The sequence below is a fragment of the Tachysurus vachellii genome, chromosome 17, assembly GCF_030014155.1.
Source record: "Tachysurus vachellii isolate PV-2020 chromosome 17, HZAU_Pvac_v1, whole genome shotgun sequence".
Classification (NCBI taxonomy): Eukaryota; Metazoa; Chordata; class Actinopteri; order Siluriformes; family Bagridae; genus Tachysurus; species Tachysurus vachellii.
This window is the reverse complement of record NC_083476.1, coordinates 7,770,439-7,784,284: the sequence shown is the minus strand read 5'-3', so window position 1 is coordinate 7,784,284 and position 13,846 is coordinate 7,770,439. Positions and strand designations below refer to the sequence as shown.

Sequence of the window (13,846 nt, the reverse complement as noted above, 5' to 3'; positions counted from 1 at the left end):
AAAAAAAACTAAATCATGTTAGATTATTACATACAAAACTTCACTGTTTTGATATTTTAGGCCCTCTGTTAATTTGGTGTTTTGTGAATCAAAATGTCTGTGGTAATTTTAAGAAACCACAAATAACCAGCAGTGAGACAAAAAAGAAACAAAAACACGGTAAAACTGTCCCTATGGTTATTTGTGTGTTAATGTACTGACAAAATCTAATTGCTTAATTACTACTAGCTTTAATTACACAGCTGCAACTACAATATATGCAGACAGTAAAATAAAGTTCATTATTTTCGTTCTTTGTTAATAATGTTTCAGAACGGCATCAGGATTGTGTATGTGTGTGTGTGTGTGTGTGTGTGTGTGTGTGTGTAGGGGGTTGTGCACCATGTGTTGCGTCTGGCAGACTGAACAGAAGGAGCAGAGATAATCAGACCTCTGTGAGTGTGTATATGATAGTGTGAGTGTGTGTGTGTGTGTGTGTGTGTGTGTGTGTGTGTAATGGAATGGGGGATGGGCACAATGGCCATATGGGGTTTGTTATGGTCAGGGAAGCCCACCTCTCCCATTTCCTTTGGACATTTCTGTTCAACAGGCTTTAAATGTTATCATTTTATTTATTTACAGTAGTTTCAGCTATATATAGCAAATAGCTATAAATGGCTCATCACTTAAAATAATGTACATGTTATATTGTGGGGTAACCGTCCTTTACCTGGCTGGAAATTGGCTTTATTCTTTAAAATGTTGATTAGAACTGAATCATTTGTCGTTCATTGTCAATAGGTTCCTCGGTGTTCTTTTAACCCACACACACAGTTGACGTCATTCACACTAGCACGCTGTATTTTTGGCTCTATGGCAATTTTACCAACACACACACACACACACACACACACACACACACACACACACACACACACTGCGCTGTCCAGCAGCGACGCGATAGGTCGAAACTGGAGCTGCCGGAAGTAAATCTCTGATCTCTGATTGGAGGTTGCTGGCTTTGCGCGTGCAGCAGCTGCTTCTCTCGACTGCAGTATTTAGAATGGTCCTGCTGAATGACTGCAGAGTCGGTCGGGGCTCTGACGACTGTGATTGGTTGACGTTAGGCTTCCAGAAGACGAGTAAGTGGTCGCTGATTGGCTGCTACTCTCTTTGTGCGCGCGGCGTCTCGGCAGCTGCGTTTTGAATGGTCCTGCGCTTGAGAAGCCGAAGGCGTCCATGGGCAAAAGGAGTCAGGATGGTGTTAGTTCATGTCGGATATCTGGTTCTTCCGGTGTTTGGTTCAGTAAGAAGCAGAGGTATCGTTATGTTTTTTTTTAATATGATCATTACTCTTACTAACACTCTTTACTAAAATAAGCGACGGAACGAGCTAGCGCACGGCAACGGCAACGACAGAAGCCGAATCCCAAACGGCTTTCTTCTACCTAAACTAAGTGCACTACATAGGGTCTGTCGTAGCGGCGCGTGCACACTACCTAGTGCCCTAAATCAGTCAGCCGTTGGGAAATGAAACACTGTACTGGCTCTGCTTCTCTAACGTTAGCAGACGTTGATACAACCGTTTTTGTTTTGTTTTGTTTTAGTGTCTTTTGCCCACTATAGCGATATTAACCTGCTATAAACATCCAACGTTATTGTGAGTTTATACCGTAGACATGTAAAAATCACTGTAAATTAGAACAAATCCTCTGATACCGTGATTTCATTTTGATCTCAGGGTGTATAAACATATATAAATTATATAAACAACGCTGCAGTCCGCATCTTTTGTTTCCCAGATGTAATTTACTCCTTCAGTATTATTTGGAGAGAAGTGACCGCGTCTTTAGTCCAATTCTGGTGACCGTTTCCATTATTTAACACCGAGCACCGCATTGAAGGCTGTCATCATAAAATCCACCATCAAAAATGCTACTGAACACAAAACCCCACAAGACTCTGATAGAAACCGACGACTTCATTGTTACACCAATGAATCTGTTCAGAAAATAAGAAAAGATCCTATAGAAACTGATATTTAAGGTCATGTTGAATCTTTGACGTTCAGGATCTGTGCAGTTGATGTATTATTACTATGTACCTACTATTACAGGTCATGCAGTAGCATTTCATTGTGCTTGTTTTTTCTGTTTTCTTGTTTTTTTACCCTTTTCCTTGTTCCATAGTCTGGAGGCCGCCGCTACATGCCGCATCTCTCTCTCTCTCTCTCTCTCTCTCTCTCTCTCTCTCTCTCTCTCTCTCTATCTCTCTCTCTCTCTCTCTCTGTCTTCCTCTCCCCTCTTCCATTGTGTAGCTATAGCGATCGCCTCTCTGCCTGTGTTCTGCCTCCCTCTGCCTCCATCCCCTCTTTCCATCCGAAGACGACATTGGCATTTAAAAACCAAAACCAACCTTCTTCCCACTCATCCAGTATCCTTCTGTGTGCGACTGCAGAATAACACACTCCTTTCTCTTCTTTTTGAGAAGACGCCGCTCTCTTGGTTTCAAAACTGTCATTGTTAATGATAACCCATTGTAGCAGTCTACAATTATCATTGTGATTGTCCCATTTATTTTTCTCAGCAATGGCATATAGCCTTACATTTTTATTTTTATTTTATTTTATTTTTTCCAGCCTGTAAATTTCTGTGAAGTGGATGCGTTCGCTTCCTGCCCGGAGCAAATCGGTGTTTATTATTTAAAATATCTCTGTCGCCAAAGCCAGGCTTCCAGCCACTCGTACAAAGCAGAGATCAGTCATTTTATCTTGTCTTTTCAGGGTTGTGAGATCAGCAGCTCAGACCTTTGTCACAAGCACTAAATGGTAGCCACTGAGCTACAGCTGTTTGTGTTAAAAAGCACTACATTGGCATTATTTATTACCATAGCGCAAGCCTTGTTGAATGTTTCAGATTATCTGAGAGCCAGTAGTATTTCTAGTGAAGCATTTTCAATTTCTGAGGTCTTTTGCAGAAGTAAAATGGAAAGATTCAGACTTCACACTTTTGTTGCAATCCACAAAGCAGGAGGGATTAAAAGATCACCATGCCCTTTAAAAAAGAGGCAAAGCTAACCAAGTAGTCAGTCATTATGCTTCATCCTCTGTCCCAAAGACTTTCCCATGGCAGAAAATTTACAGGCTTTTACAAAGTGCAGAATAACACAATGTAAATGGTTATGTTTTTCTTCTTCTTTTTTTTAACTGGAAAAACTGTTTGCTTTTTTTTAAGTGTTTAGTGTTCCACTTAGTTTATATGGAGAATATGCCATGTGAATGTCCCTGGGAATGAGCTACTATAAACATAGTATATTAGACAGAGGATGTTAATATAACCATTGATTTGGCTTGCAACCAGCAGTGTTGTCAGATCTGTTGTCATACGAATCAACACCATGTGACCAAAAAGAGTCAAGATGTCAGTGACATTAGAGCATTAAAAACAGATATACTCCAGTTCCAGTGCATTCCATTTTCTTTGGTAGTGTAAGCAGTATTTGACCTTGTTTGACCTAGAAGTGTTTTCTCTGATTTAAAGACAGTCTCACATGCATCATTTTCATGCCAAATGTCACTTTAAGTCATCTACAATCATAAAAGCTGAAAATGAAGGCTTTGCTAAATGAAAACCAAACAGGAAGCTTTAACGTTAAAGCTCTTGGCTAGAGATTCCCTAAATTACTTACATTTTCTGTTTACCTGAACTAAGCACCCCAAGTGTTACACTATTGTTATTTCTGCTAACCAGTCTAGTGCCTCGCTCCTGGCCACGGTGAACGCCATCCACATTACAGGAATCCTTAGAATTGCACTACTGTAGAAATCTTCCTAGAGTTTTGAAATGTCTATTTCTTTGGTTGTGGTTCTTGGCTTTCTGTTTGTGTATTAGGCTCTTCAATGCATGATCATATTTATTTTTCATTATTTAAAAATTCTGTTTCTTTTGACATTTGAACAGCAAACTCCAATGTATCTTTGTGTAGAGATGTCCTGCTGTACTGATATGTGCTGTAGTATACACATCTACCCATTGGATGCTGCTTCTGTTGTTTTAACCTTATGGAGCATGGTTGGCTCTTCTTTTTATTTGCATGGAAATATTCTTCTTATTATTCGTATCACATGGTTCCACTCATACTAATATTTTCCAATAAAGACTGTAGTTTTTTTCCTTAACCTTCAGTGTGTTCTCTGCTGATTTCCATGTGACCTTCCCTCAAACCCCATCCCTTTCCAGTTATTTGGCCTCTTTGGCCCCTTCCCCAATATTCATTTCTCAATTCCTCTCACTTGCTAAGCTGAATCATGGGAAACCTACCGTCACATAAATATAGGTGATCTGTTCACATCCACTTAGTCCACAAACATCTCCATTCACATCTGTCTCTTTTATTTCCTTAGTTTATCTACCTATTTCGCTCTTCTGCAAGCATGTGATCCTTTGTGTTACAAACATGGCTAAAAGGTTTGAATGCTTTCATTCTGAATTTCAAAATAATGGTTTTCATACATTTAGGTCTGCAATTCGATCTGTATCATTAAAAGAGAAACAGTATTCAAGTGATTTTTTTCAAAAAATGAAAGTTCAATAATAGAGGATGAACTTTTCAACATTTTATAGTGTTACAATCTGGAATTGAAACGGACCTACCTACGATTATACACTATATTGCCAAAGGTTTGTGGACACCAATACAGTTTGCAAATGTATTTGAAAATTCAAAAAAAAAAGTAAAGAAAAAAGTACAGGTGAATGCCTGTTGCTGAAAAACAATGTAATTTTGTTCTAGTGCAGCCATCAAAAGTTACAGAATTACTTGAATGGAGTTTACCTGTGTGCGATTAAAGTGACTCATCTCAATTTGAATACACTTGCTTTTCGAACACCCCAGTATCTGTTTAGAGACTGCACCTAATCAAACAGTGACAAGGAAACTATAAATTATAGTACGGTTATGAACTAATCTAAAAAATAATGAGGAACTCTGCCTAGAGAGGCTACCCACCAAAAAGTCAGTGAGAGAGTATGGATGGCATTAGAGAAGCAAATTAAGAGACTAAGGAAAATTCTAAATATGTTGCTACCATCATTATGTTTCACTGTGAGGATGGCATTCCCAGGGGGATTAACAATTTTGGTAACAAGATACTAGTGTGTCTTTTGGTAAGGATTTCAAATGATTTGCTATTCTTCAGTCCAGCTTTCCAGATTTATGGAGTGTCGAGGCTGTGGTTGTCTGGTGAACACCTTCCATCCGAGTTTCTTTTGGCCTCTTGTCACTTCACTTATTAATCCCCATCTTACATGGGACATTTCATGGGCCTTTCATGGACTTCTAACCTGTTTAAAATATAATCTAATTTAAAATAGTTTTTTTATTTGTGCACAGTGAAATGTTTGGGACTTTTCCAGACCATTGCCTGGACTTGTTATAGCTCAGCTGGCTTTATGATGCTGTTTGTTTTGATACTTTTGCAAAGCAATGTAGTATTTAACATCTTGGAATGAAGCGGTACCTTCACACCACAGTACCTTGCCGTTTACAGACATGTGAACACCTAAACAACCATTAACAACAAGGAGCTCTCAAAAGAAGTCCAGGACAGAGTTTGGTCATAACAAATAACAAACTTTTATCAGAAAAACAACCAAGAGGCCAATATTAACTCTTGTTATCAAGCTACCACCACCTTGCTTCACTGTGTGGATGGTGTTCTCAGGGTGATGAGTAGTGTTGGGTTTCTACCAATTACAGGGCTTTATCAAAGACTCTAAGTCTTTCTGTACACTGAGTCTCTAACGTGCTTTGGCAAAATACAAACAGGATTTCATATGAATCACCACTAAGTTTTGTGGTGTGTTTGAGATGGCTGCCCTTTGAACAGTTTCTCCTATCTGACCTGTTGAACTATATTGCTCCTCTTCTCCTGAATGGAACAAATGCCACCAAGGAAAAAGTAGTCTAAACTGACATTTGAAGGCAGTAGCCAAATTTGAAGGCAGCACTTACTGTAAATTTTCAATTCAAGTTACTGCATTGCTACTTCAGCTATATATAAAATTAACTAGTTGAACTCAGATTTTCCTACCTAAAGTAACGTGGCCAGACAGACGTGTAACATTCTTTTATCTAAAAGTAGTGAATAAGCAAAAACTAAAAAATATACCCGTTGTTTGTTTGATTTTATCAATTGCCTGAACCAAGTCATTCATATCATTTATTTTCGTTTGGTATGCAATCAGTGGTGGCGTGGAAGGGCAACAGGTAGCTCTGGTCCTCAGTTTAAGTTTGTGTTACTGCCTGTGTGCTGTGTGTGTGTGTGTGTGTGTGAGAGAGAGAGAGAGAGAGAGAGAGAGACTCCCTATGATGGAATAGCATCCAATCTGTGGTGTATTACTGTTTTCTTGGGATAGGCTTCAGGTCCACCACAACACTTATATGAACTTATACTATTAACGAATAAATAAATGAATGAATACACTAATTATTGGGGTAAAGACAATGACACTCTTTATTACATTTTTGCACTGTAGAAGGTTTTGGTTACAAAACTAGTATAAGGTAATGAGTGACATTTAAATCTATTAAGACCATTATGATTACAATGAGTAAAATATATATTTCATTGTAAATTGTTTATAATAATAATAATAATAATTAAGAAATGTGTACCAGAACATTTTAAACCCAATCAGTGCAGTAGGGTAGTACTTTACCTGTTTTATATACTTACTGTACTTTTTAAAAAGATTTGAAGGCTGTTTTTTCAGTCAGAGTGTAAACAGGAAGTGGAGAGTAATTGCTAATCCTGTGTTGCATTCATCTTATATTCATCATTGATGATGAATGGCTGACAGATAAAGACACATAACACCAGAGTTTGTAGATAGAACCTGTTCAGATATTATACCAAAAAACCTTTTTTTTAAATATTGAAATTACCCAAAGGAATGAATATTTTGTAAAACTACGTAATATCAAGATGGTTAAATTGTTTTTAAAGATATATATATATATATATATATATATATATATATATATATATATATATATATATAGTGTGTGTGTGTGTGTGTGTGTGTGTGTGTGTGTGTGTGAGAGAGAGAGAGAGAGAGAGAGAGAGAGAGACGCTGCAGAAGGATAGTGAAGCACATTTTCATATTTCTTTTTAGAAGTGTGCATGTTTGTTCTACAGTACTGTGAAACATACTAAGAGAATGTTTTAAAGAATGTTAAGACTTTATACTTTTATTTTTCAGTTACTATGAGCCTGTGAAAATTTCACTCATTGCCACGAGTACCATTTTCTGAAATTGGCCACTTTTTTAAACACAAAAATCCTCTCAATTCAGTATGCACCACAATAATATATAACAAAGGTATATCAGAGAACGATTGCATTCTGACTTCTAAAGTTCAAGCAGGTAAGTTCTATTTTGTGCATTTCCGACTTTATGGAGCGAGTGATTCCCTGCACTCACATTTATAGTGCAGTATACTGCATCCCGTTAAATGTAGTGAACGTTAGCGTCAGAGGTTTAAAACAAAGATTTAAACAATGAGAGAGTCCTTTTTTGAAAAGTGATTAAATGTCAATATTTATGTTAAATGTACATAACGATAAACTTAAGTTTTATAACATTTACATTTTTATAAATGTTAATTTTATAACAAATTTCTATGTTCATTATGTTCATTTGACTTATTAAAGAGTTCAGTAGCACACAGTTCACTTTTAATGTATATACAGTATCTCAACGTCATGAGTTCTTCAGGAGCATTTTATCTGAAATTGGTTTAATGGATTAAAGCAGCTATATTCCTCATTACACCTTGGAACTGTAATAATTTTTTAAAATTTGCCCTTCATCTCTAACCAGTATTCACCAAATAAAGGTAATTCAGTATGTTGTGATCTAATACAATAGATTCAGTAGATATAATACTGAAAGTCAAATACAACTTTGTCCCATGTAATCAATTTGGTGCCAGATGCCAAATTCACATTTGAAATCCAGCACAGCTTAATACATAGGACGAATCCTACACAAACCTTACAGTCACTTTAAGCAGCACCTGCAAAACCACGGCCTTTCTTGGCTCGTCCTCTTTCGTTCTTTCTTACTCTGTCTCACTCTTCCTTCAACATATCAGAGTGTTTTGTGTCTCAGCTGAGCTCACAATCTAACACTTGGTGTTACTGTTACAGAAAATTGGCTAAATAAATGATAAAATTATTAGCTAGCCCACTGGCCAAGTGAGAGATATTTCTCATTCCCACATGTTTAGGTGCCTGGAAACCAGAGTAATTATTTAGTAATTATTTACATTAATAAAGACCAGGTATGTGAATTTCCAGAGAATAGTCTATGCAACCTTAGTCCATATCCTGATGTAGTAGAAGAACCAAATTGCTGGTAAATGTAAATATATCATTTGTGTCAGATGAGTCTATATTTTCTTTCTAGTGCAAAGCAAAATATTGTGCTTGTAGCATGGCAGTTAAATGACCGCATTGCACTGGTCTTTATTATTCTCTGGTTTGTCAGTGACCCTAATTCTGAAATGATTATCAGCCATCCATGAACACTAATTAATTCTTCTAGTTAAAACCATTAAAAACCTGTCTTGTAATGTAATGCAGCAAGCGCTGGTATTCAGATGCATGTGCTATAGTTACAGCATCAGGGATGTAATCAAATGAGACATTTTGTCTGCAATAGCGTGTAGGATTTATATTTCTTCTCTGAATGTTGACAGTGTGTATACATGGAGCTACGAATAAAACAAACCCTATTATCTTGGGCATTAAGGATAGTAGAAGTGGGTAGTGAGTGGGGCTTAAAAGTCCACTTCAAGTTTCATCAGCCATGTTTTTTTTTCACTGCTTGGCTTTTGGTAACTTGAACAAACACAAGTAAATTGCATCTTTCTTTCTTTAAGCTTTAAACTGTGAATGATATTATGATAGGATCAGCAATATATATTAGGTAGACAGACAGACAGACAGACAGACAGACCCTAACCATAGATAGATTAACAAGAAAATCTATCTATCACTTTAATAATCACAGACAGAAGTTCCTAGATTATAGCAGCAAGCAGAAAGCATGTTTTCATGCAGTACTAAAAATTCAGTAAAAAATTATTAAAATAGAAAATGATAGTCAGTATAATGTCTTCTGTTCATCTCTTGATCGTGTGACAGTTAACATCACTGTTTCACTGAGATATCGTTCTATTCACTTTCACACATTTTCTTAAATGTAATTTATTTTTTTCAGTTTGCAATTGACAAAATCCACTAGAGCATAGTTTCACAGCCCAGCCCTCAGGGGCCAGCAGATGTCTATGTTTCTGTTACATCTGGTAACTAGTGTCATATGGTTCATGACAGAACCAAACTATTGAGCATCTGGTAATCCTAAGGGCATGCAGTTTCTGAGCATGTCTGTGCTCTCTGATTGGCCATTCTCATATTGGTGCTGAACTCCAGTAGGACTGGTCACTGAATGATTATTCTGACTCAGTAACCTGGTTGTTGTGTGCAGGTACTCATTTCAGCAGGCACCAACACAGCCATGCTACATCCTGCCGACATTTCCACCTGGCTACACCGCTTCCTACTGAATTCCCGCCAACTGGCCTCGCGGCCCCACAGTACCAGGAAGTCCCACCCACTTTCCTACCTCAGGCCTTACAGCAGCAATACCTCATACAGCAGCAGCTACTGCAGCGCAGGTACACACACCACCATACACATCCCTTACACAAAAGCTACAACAGTGCAAAGGCACAAAGGGTTTATACACACACACACACACACACACACACACACACACACACACACACACACACACACATATAGAACAGGAGCTTAGGTATACATATTTATAGTAACACCAGCACATGAACACACATGAAAAATGTTGTCATATAGATCACAAATTATTAATAATAATTTATTCATTTATTTTTTTTTACTTCAGACGCACACAAGAGCGCGTTCCTCTCAACACACACCGGTTACGCCCAGGATATGATTATTCACCACCCATGCACATTCCTCAGCCAATCACACAACAGCCCAGATACCTGGCAGAGGGCACAGACTGGTGAGTTTTAGACAAATATAAAACTCATCCACAAATGCATATACTTTCAAGCACTGATTATTTAGCTGCACTGATCAGTGCATTCTGCCGCTAATTCTTGTCATGGCTGTGATGCTTTTCTGTCAGGGATCTGAGCGTGGAAGCTGGTTTGTCCCATCAGTACTCGCTGCAGCAGATTCCACAACCCTACCAGCACTACCTAGCCTCTCCCAGAATGCACCACTTCCCTCGGAATACTTCATCTACACAAGTGGTGAGTACTTAATGTGTTACATGTTAAATGTGAGTAGAAAAGCATGTAAGTATGACTCTTAACTAAAAGTACTATTTGTAAAAACAATGGCTAAGAATAAAAATAAACGATTATTCTTCCTAAGCAAATTAATATAAAGACAGGACCGTGTGTGTTGAAAGGATACCCATTATGAGTGAAACTTTTTGTGAAATTTAAGAATTTTGATAATTACATGAGCAATACTTAAGGAGATGCCTACAATATCCAGGTGAGATTATCCAATGAACAGTGGACAAGATTTAGCCAGAAACTGTTTTTAGGAAGTACACTTTTAAGGCTGTTCATGTGGATCCATTCAAATACTCAAAAACAAAAGGTCCAAGCAGAAAAAAAAATGTATTTATCACATATGCACTTTTTGTACCTAGGACTTACTTAATAAGTCCTTATAGCTCTGTCTTTGTTTATGTAGCACCATGGTCCTTGAGAAACGTTGTCTCATTTCACTGTGTACTGCAACAGCTAAATATGGTTGAAATGACAATAAAAGCTTCTTGGCTTGACTTGAATTGACATATACATTACAGTACAGTGAATTTTTTTTTCGTGTAAGGAAGTTAGGGTTAACCTTCATTCAGTGCCTCAGGAACATAGTGAATTAAGAGCCTTGCTCAAGGGCCCTACAGTTGCGACTTTATAGTACTGATCAGTAACTAAACCACCCAGATGTGACATTTTTCTAGTGGTTAACTGTGCTCATGCATGTGCAGGTTGTCCACGAGGTAAGGAATTATCCATATCCCCAGCTGCACCTACTGGCTTTGCAGAGTTTAAGCCCCAGTAGACATGCTTCTGCTGTACGGGAGAGTTACGAGGTAATGCACCCAAGCATGCACCTTATATAAAATGCTTCGTAAACAAACAAATTTAAATGACTGCGTTTGAAGTCGCACCTGCTGATAAATGTGTGTGTTAGGAGTTGCTTCAGCTGGAGGATCGCTTGGGCAGCGTGAGCCGAGGAGCCATCCAGACCACCATTGAGAGGTTTACCTTCCCTCACAAGTACAAGAAGGTACATGCATACACACACAAGGAATGAACAAATACAACACGTAAATCGCCAACTCCTCCAATGTAGGCCGTCATCTCTTAACTACATTACTGTGTGTTTGCAGCGGAAGCCATTAGATATGAAGCTGTGTGATGATGAGGAGGAGTCTGACGTGGACGAAAAATGCACCATATGTCTCTCCATGCTGGAGGATGGCGAAGATGTCCGGTATGAAACGCAAACTTTCTAACTCTTACACTGAAGTTGACAAAACTGATTTTTTTCAACATAAAGAGTTTGAATTATACATACATTCTGATACTTAGATTTTCATTTCATTCGTAATTACAAACCTGATATACCAAGCTTTTTTGTCTGTCTTTCTCTTGCCCATGCCAGTTGTTAAGTTACTTGTTTACCATTTCTTTTTTCTTTTTTTAAGACATCCAATCAAATTCACAAATGAAATCAATGTCAAATGAAACTGCACACAACCGTGCTAATTGGTTTTACATTAATTGGGACAGAACAGACCACCTGCGACCTGTTCCAGTTAAATTACAACAACGCAACACTGCAGGAATACTTCAGTCCCCAAAGAGCGAGTCTTGACTCAAACAATTTTGAAAACCAGCTGCTGCTCATGTCAAAGAAAGTTTTCTATTTCTGAGTGAAGGCAAACTTTATGGACTAAAGTTAGAATGAAAGAATGAATGTCTGAAGTCTTCATTTTGGAGCATCTTTTAAGGGCTTTGTTCAAGGGTAACAGTAACTCCCTGGGTCTTGAACTAACTCTTCTGGTTTTTGTATGTGAACCACTGAACTACCTCTTTTTAGGTATTATAATATTAATCACAATCATCATAATCATAATTTACTAGATTTCCTATTTTACTCTAAATCTGTTGCTTTACACAAAATGATTTAAGGGGTTTTGTGTATATTTGAATGTAGATATAGTATAATAAAAAAAAGACTTAATCCTGATTGTTTCAATCAGGACACTTTTTGATAGGAACGACAATAGAATCCATGCAAGTTAGTACATAATATACTTTTAAGTAATTTGCTGAAACAACATTAGTCATGTCCAAAATGACGTACTATACACGTTGCAGTACGTAGTATGCATGTGATTTCGGACACACCTATGTGGATATGGATTCTCCTCATGGTCTCCCCAGAATTGGTTAAAATATTTTTAATAAGGGTAAACATTGAAAATTCTATACATTGAAAATTCTATAGCTGTTTTCACACAGTGCCAGCTTTATATCGCTTAATTCCATTGGCGGATAATTTTGCTTCTTTACTGTTTTGTGTAAAAAACAAATTCTATCTACATCATTATTTTATTTCTACTCTCTCTTCTCTCTTTGTCTCTCTTTAGGCGATTACCCTGCATGCACCTCTTTCATCAGGTGTGTGTGGATCAGTGGCTGGCCACCAGCAGGAAGTGTCCCATATGCAGAGTGGACATCCAAACACAGCTCACACCTGAGAGCTGAAACACATATACACACACATAATGATTCAGTTCACGTTTATGAATTGAAGCACATAGACACACAAACACAGCTCAGAAATGAGCACAGGAAACCACACCTTGTGTCAACTGTTTAAAGATTTCTACTCACAGACACAAAACCTGTTTATACTCATGCCATCAAAAGCCTAAGCATAGAGACCCACACACACTCTAGTGTACATAGAGGCCTACATTCTCTGCCTATAGACACAGGGTCAGTTAAGAAGTATTCCTTACATTTAAAACACATACACACACACACAATCCATCAAGTCAGTCACAAACATAGACTTCATTAGGACATCTCATACATACATACATACATACATACATACATACATACATACATACATACATACATACATACATACATACATACACTGTACTAAAAGAATGAGACTCAATTACTGTTCTCTGCCATACAACACACACAGGTTTTACAGAGTAATGTAAGGATGATAGTAAGAGAATCTTTTCTGTGTGTGTGTATTAGTAGCATCTGAGTGTGTGTGTGTGTGTGTGAGTGTGTGTGTGAGTGTGTAAGTGTGTGATTCTAAAGCCATGCCCCTAATGAAAGATGTTATACAAGCTCTAGTCAGGGTCTGCAAGAGTCAGAGCTTGCAGACAACACACATACGCCTAACTGCTGCTTGAGAGCAGGTGTGTGCATATTTCTTTCAAGCTGCAGCTATTTCAGTGTAGTGCGTATGTGTGAGACTGCATACCTTGTGTGTGTATGTGTGCTTCAATTTGGAGGATCATATAAATTAGTTAGCTGTGCACTAACATGCTTATAGAAAAGCCAAAATATCAGTAAAAACAACAACAAAGAAATGATAGCAAAAAAAACAAACAAACAGAAGCATCTGTCAGAAATGATTGAAAAGAGGGCGGGGCAGCACACAACATTTCCAATTCAGGAAGTTAGGAAACAT

At 37.7% G+C, this 13,846-nt stretch overlaps 1 protein-coding gene across 1 annotated transcript; it reads left to right on the top strand.

Moving 5' to 3' along the window:
• The first annotated feature begins 1,055 nt into the window (after positions 1–1,055).
• ark2ca (arkadia (RNF111) C-terminal like ring finger ubiquitin ligase 2Ca) lies at positions 1,056–13,277 on the top strand. Its single transcript, XM_060891565.1, has 8 exons — positions 1,056–1,298; positions 9,534–9,723; positions 9,972–10,097; positions 10,224–10,350; positions 11,103–11,207; positions 11,309–11,404; positions 11,508–11,611; positions 12,774–13,277. Exons 1-8 carry the CDS (start codon positions 1,187–1,189, stop codon positions 12,889–12,891), a joined length of 978 nt encoding a protein of 325 aa, XP_060747548.1. The 5' UTR covers positions 1,056–1,186; the 3' UTR covers positions 12,892–13,277.
• The last annotated feature ends 569 nt before the right edge of the window (positions 13,278–13,846 follow it).